This window comes from Amblyomma maculatum, chromosome 1, assembly GCF_055883805.1.
Source record: "Amblyomma maculatum isolate TAMU_Amacu chromosome 1, ASM5588380v1, whole genome shotgun sequence".
Classification (NCBI taxonomy): Eukaryota; Metazoa; Arthropoda; class Arachnida; order Ixodida; family Ixodidae; genus Amblyomma; species Amblyomma maculatum.
Genome location: NC_139344.1, coordinates 245,616,326 through 245,622,743, shown reverse-complemented (window position 1 = coordinate 245,622,743; position 6,418 = coordinate 245,616,326). Strand labels below are relative to the sequence as shown.

At 46.7% G+C, this 6,418-nt stretch overlaps 2 protein-coding genes across 2 annotated transcripts; both read left to right on the top strand.

The window, feature by feature from the left end:
* LOC146206139 (uncharacterized) lies at positions 1-4,290 on the top strand. Its single transcript, XM_084590766.1, has 3 exons — positions 1-412; positions 1,074-1,167; positions 1,653-4,290. Exons 1-3 carry the CDS (start codon positions 260-262, stop codon positions 2,786-2,788), a joined length of 1,383 nt encoding a protein of 460 aa, XP_084446892.1. The 5' UTR covers positions 1-259; the 3' UTR covers positions 2,789-4,290.
* Positions 2,784-4,290, top strand: LOC146206140 (uncharacterized). Its single transcript, XM_084590767.1, has one exon. It carries the CDS (start codon positions 2,974-2,976, stop codon positions 4,060-4,062), a length of 1,089 nt encoding a protein of 362 aa, XP_084446893.1. The 5' UTR covers positions 2,784-2,973; the 3' UTR covers positions 4,063-4,290.
* Positions 4,291-6,418: the final 2,128 nt, after the last annotated feature.

The following is a 6,418-nucleotide window of genomic DNA, read 5'->3' as shown; positions in this document are numbered from 1 at the left end:
CGGCGCGCGGCAATGGGAGCGACGTGGTCGCCGGAGCGATGAAAAGCGTAGATGGCGCTGTCAGCCGTAGGAGCTAGGGTGCCTCGATGCGCGCGCCCCCGCTTAGGGTGAGGTCACCCTTTGAACCACTCGACGCCGCCTCAAACTGTTTTCGCGCGCTCCCTCCGCCATTGTGTTGCCCGCGCCGACCTCGCCGCTCTGCTGTCGTGCGGGCGTCACTGCTAAGTGCCTGCGTTCGCGCGGCTTTCATCGCCGTGCAATGCCTGGATGTTGTGTTCCTCAATGCTCCAACCATGCGAGAAATGGTTGGAGGATGTTTCATTTTCCCAGAGACCCGAAAAGAAGGCTTCTGTGGCTGGTCCGGATCAAGCGTGACAAGTGGCAACCGACGAGCTCCTCATGTGTCTGTAGTGTAAGTGCCGCATGTTGGTTCAGTGCTGTTTTTGTTGCGATTTACCGCTTTTGCGTTTAGCCAGCTAAGTGTAGTGCAAGATTTGTATTGGTCAGATGTCATTTTCGCACTATTCGTCTTGCTCGGCGTAAATAAAAAGGCACGCTTCCGCGCCGAACCGGTCATTGTCTGCTGCTTGCCTGTTTGCATCCGAAATTGCATGACACAATGTTTAAGCTCGTGAATGCGTACCAAACGTGCTTTCGCCGCTTCTGTTCATTAAAAAATAATTGCCTTTACGAGGCGCTTGTCAGAGAACCGCGGCCGGCACGAATCAAGGCACAGAGCACGACCACAAGCGAGGGCACATAAGCTGTGGCAATTACTCTGCATCTGGGTCGTCTAGGAGCCAACATGAATTCATTTACTTACGATTTTTTGAGTTTTTGACACGTATGCTGCGTTGGGTAGCTTGCGCTGCCTGTTAGCCCTATGCTTCGCCCAACGACACCGCACTAATTCAGTGAATGAGATAAACAGTATATGTTGTTATGTGCAGATTAAGGAGCTCATTCGATTGATTCGACTGATATATTTGGACTACGCTGTTGTCTTGCGTGCTGTTGTTTTCATTCTCGAGCAGGCAATGTGGGGCTAATTCCAATAACACATTCATCTGCAGGCTCATTTCGAAGACAAGAGCTTCGAACAAAACCGCGCGGACGGTTGGAAAAAACTCAAGCCCAATGCTGTCCCAACGGTGTTCCCATTCAAAGGTCAGATACCTCCTAACCTTGGTGTTTGCTACCATGTTGCTTATCGCCTCGTCGTCTACATTTGAAAATTTTACGTGATGAAGTGGTTGATTTGCATACGTGTTAAATTTTCTGCCGCGTCTTCTATGGACCCTTTTCAAAACTTTGGAGGTCAGCTTCTTGGCACAGCAAAATTCCTTCACCTTGGCCGCCAAACCAGCTTTGGAGTCAGAAAAATGTAGAATGCTGCAAACATATATAGTCTGAACAATGCGGCGTTCCTTTCCTTCACACGATACGCTGTCGGGATAAAGGGATTAGAACCAGTTTTGCCTAGCCACTCCTTTTTTTGAAGGAGGGTGAAAAACAGCTGCACCTGACGTTTAGGATGGGCCGCCATGGTGAAGAGTCCTTTGCAATGCAGAAAAGCTTACTTCGGAGTTTTGCAAAAGGACCACTATTTTAAATATGTAATGTGCTATTTTTCCTTATTTATATGCTTCCAGAACTTCCTAAAGAGCGAAGACCACCGAGGGACCGAAGTGTGCACATGCCTGCATTATTTAGTGATGACGCTGCCGCACAAGGTTCTTCGCTAGAAGTGACAAACGTCCTTCCTTTAAATACGCAAGAAGATCCTCCAGCAGATTCATCGTCAGACGGAGTGATAAATGGGACATTGGTGGCTACAGAAAAAAGCAATGCTAGTGAGCAATTTACTTCGACCACCACGGATGTACGGCCTCAAGAAACTGCAGTGGCTCGTGCGACCCAACCCTTTGATTCTGGGGCAGCAGAGCTTTGGAAGAAGATAGCAGATCTCACAGCAGCCAATAATAAGCTGAAACAACACCACAGAGAATCTAAGAACACTGTAAAAAAACTACAGAAGCAGAATCGTAAGCTGCAGAAAGAGGCAGCTAATTTCTCACGAAATACGAAGTTTTTAAATGAAGACCAAATTCGTGCCCTTTCTCGGAACAACAATCGTGGCAATTCATGGTCAGCGCAAACAGTAAAGCAAGGCCTAAAAATTAAATTTGCGTGTGGAACCACTGAGTATGAAACGCTCAGAAAGATTGGCTACCCTCTCCCATCAAGCAGAACGTTAGCAAGAAGAATTGAGATCCTGAAGTTTCTGCCAGGTATCCTGCATGAAGTGATCGACGTAATGAGGTCCAAAGCAGAGGGAATGGAGGATGTGGAAAAAGACTGCGTTCTCTTTCTAGATGAAATGGAGATAGCACCCGGATTTGAACTCGACCGTGGAGAAGACGTGCTTTTGGGAGGAACGACCTTGCCCTCGAAGCCTGAAGAGGCAGCCAACCATGCTTTGGTCTTTATGCTAGGTGGGGTAAACCAAAGATGGAAGCAAGTGATAGCCTATGAATTTACTGGTAGGCACGTGGACGGCTCTGTACTCAAGACATATGTCCTGGAAATAGTTCAGATATGCAGCCAGATTTCTCTAAGAGTACGGGTAGTCACCTGTGACATGGGTGCAGCAAACCGCGCTATGTGGAGAGAATTTGGCTTTTCGAGTCACCGCCATTCAACAACTTCGTGCTCAATACCCCACCCAACCCTAGATGGGAAGGAACTTTTTTCATCTCTGACCCAGCACATGTCCTTAAGAACCTGAAAGGACAGCTTCTAAGCTCTAAAGTTTTCACACTGAGTGATGATACAGTAAGCGAGAACGGATTGCCTTCCTCGAAGGTGAAACTAGAGCATGTACAGGCCGTCTTGGATTATGATGCTGCCAATGAACTTAAGGTAGCACCAAATTTATCAGAAAACCACATTAGTGGTGGACACTTCACCAAGATGAAAGTTGGAGTCGCTGTCCAGCTCTTCCGCGAAGCCCCGCCAGCTATTCGGTTCCTAATAAAAGGAGTGATTGAGCCAGAGGCCGAAACAACAGCGTGGTTTATGGACCTCGTTTCTAGGTGGTACGCCCTTATGTCAGCGCGTCATCCCACCATGGCGCTAAGCCGCAGAAACATGACTAAATATCATGCCGCCTTAGACACACTGCGTATGGCAATAGACACGATCAGAGAACTCAAAATGGGCACTGGATCTCAGTGGAAGCCATCGCAAGCAGGGGTCCTAATTGCAACAACGGCTGTCCTTCGCCTTCAAGATGTGCTTCTTGGCAGTGAAGGGTATGAATTCCTTCTCACGAGCAGGCTGTTGCAAGACTGCCTAGAAAACCTTTTTTCTGTGGTGCGGCTCATGAAGCCAGTGCCCACTGCGTACGACTTGAAGTGCGCACTTCGACTCATCAGCGTCAGCCACTTTCTTCACACTCCTAGGTCGACAAGTTACGAGCTTGACGACCGGGAATACCTTGTCGATCTGCTTGCACACGCCAAGAAGGAAGGTACAGAAAACGAAATCGATGAAATCAATGATTCGGAAATCCTGTTCATTGAAGAGCTCACGTCAACCGAGTGCCGTATCTTGTTTTACCTTGGCGGTTTTATTTTGAAAGGAATTCTAAAATGCATAACTTGTGCGCAGTGCAAGGCTGCTCTCCTTGGCAACCCTGACGATGAGTATGCTTCCCTCACTGCACTCAAGGAGTACGTCAGGGATGGACAAAACCTCGTATATCCTAGCAGGGATGTAATGAAAACATTGAAAAACTATGAAGAGCATTTTACCGCCGTCAATTCATGGTGTACCGGCACATTTTTCACCATGAAGTCGCCACTTCGTTCTTTGATCGCATATCTTGAACAGATAGACAAGCCCCTTGTGAAGACTTGCATGGCTCACAAAGAGCGAATAAGAAAAATGTTGACTGCTGCGTATGCCAGAGTGAGGCTCCGAATTCATCTTCGCCAAATTCCGAGCCCTCATTCTAGTGGCCACGGAAGCAAAACTTGTGCTGGAGTCAGCCTTGCGTAACCAAGCCGGAATATGAAGTTCCGCGAAAGTTTTGCTTCGAAACCTGAATTCTGCATCTATGTATATATGCAATCACAACTGTTTCGTCAATTACAGTCATCTATTTAACATAGATGTCTACTTTGAAAAAGTGCAATAATGGTCGCGTTCCCATAAGCAGAAATATTGGTAACTTTATTGTGTGTTTTCATAACCACTGAATAAACGATTTCATGTTTGCTTGGGTAACAGTTTTTGTTTTCATCCAGGTATACCAAGACGAACAGGCGAGTGCTTATATTTTATTACCGTTGCTGATAATCGTTTTTTTTTTTCAGAACGTGCGAAACCAAGACGCTGTGTCATTGACCGCGTCTGCTCAGTTTTCTTACCCATCCATTGCAGTCACCTGTACTGGGACATTCATAGCTACAAATTTAATAAAGAACGCCAAAGAAGCTTGGGCAGAAATCACCCGATGTGTTCCAGCAGTTCTAATAAACTTAGTAGTTTGAAATTAACTACAAAACAAGTGAACAGAATTAAATGCTTTCAATTGAGGGAGATGTGATCTAAAATAAATGTTCAACCCCCCCCCCCCCCTCCTCCACGCAGTGGATTGTGGCATTTTTCAAGCGTTTTGTTCTCGACATTAAACATGCGCAGGAATGATAACACCAACAGGGCTGCCAATGCCCGTGGTGGTATGCAGAATACGCCTTGTCATAACCGTCATCGAGATTTAACTGAAAAGCGACTCAAAACTTTTTATTTCATGATTCTCTGCTTAGTAACGGTTCCTTTCATCGGAATCTATCGCAAACCTTGGTAAATAAACGTTTTCAGGATTTTTTTTTTCCTTCTGCTTCTCTAGGAGTATGGTCGCTTCACTCGAGTAAGCGACCTGACGACGCAAATTTATGTTGGGACGGGTTGCTGTTTCCACGCACCAAAGGGTTCAGTGCATAAGAGATAGGTTTTGAACTCTAGCGATAGATTCTAGGAGAGCTTCACTGACATATTTGGCGCATATCTTGCATACCCGCTTTCATTGTTACTGTCGACGCCTTGATGTTGGCTGCTTGTCCTGTTTTTAAAAGCACAAGGCAGGCTCTCCAACAAAATTAAGTATTATATTCTCATGTAAAACAAAAGCGCACCAGAATATTCCTTATTTTTCTTACTTTAAGCGCCCGCGGCAAGCCAGAAGCGAGCAGACCTCCCCCCACGAGAACGAAACCTGTATGCCGCGGGCGCGAGAATGGCGGCCGCCGTAGCAGACGACGCAGCTGTCCTCACCCTGAGCGGAGGCGCGGGCATCGAGGCACCCTATAGGAGCGCATCACAAGCGCGCGCGCCGCAGAGGAAACGCTTGGGGCGTCTGCTTCTGCGGCTCGTTTCCTGCGTGAATTTTGTTGCATCGCGTTGCTTCTCTGGCTGTTGTACTATGGCGCGTTGTTGGGCGAAGAGCGATGATTGGTCAAGCAGGAAAACACATGTTTGCAGAGAGCACAGTAACAGTTCCGTCCGTCTCGTATGACTCCCCCCCCTCTTTTACTGAATGCTCTTTTCCTTCCTTTCGTTCTTTCTTCTTGCTCATTGCGCGCTCTTTCTGCTGTCTTCCCTGTCCGAACCCTTCCCTTCTCGAAATACACTCCAAGCATGGTTGACTCAAAGCATAGTTTGCTAAGCAACAGCACCGCGGAAGGCCTTCTGGTAACTTTGCAGTCCACAGTCGACCCCGTTGACTACTTATCTGCAAAATGCGGTTTTACATACATTATCACATCGAGACTAAGCCAAGACAAACAAGAAAACCTCTTCAGCATCGTGAGGCAATTTAATGGCTGCAACGATCATCCCACGCCGGCTCAATTTTTAGTGACAGTTAATGCCCTGGCATTTTACAACTTAGCGAAGCCCCCAAAGACAGGAAATTGTAATGCTGAAATTGTAAATGCCTTACTTGGAATTAGCCGTACAAGCGAGAGACCTACTCAGCTTCTTTCAAATCCTATTGGTGAGCTTGACCGTTTGGTTGACGAGAGAAGGCTCGAGGACGTCGAAGCTACTTTGAATTCCCTTCCTTCAGATGACCACAGATACGTCACATAGGCACAGTTCTAGCCACCTCATAGCTTATATTGCAGGATATGTCGCTAGAAAGTTCATGAAGAAGTAAAAAAAAAAATGCACTACTTGCTCCGCTTATCTTATTTCAAGTAAATCGTGCTCGGCACAAAAAGAAGAAAATCAATTTATCTCAAACTTCGACCACGGAGGTCTCCTTTATCCGTCCTCGGAGCTTGCAAAGCTCGTGCACACGCTGGAAGAGTCTTTCACGGTTGTTTTTTTAGTTCAAGAAAGATTAACGCAA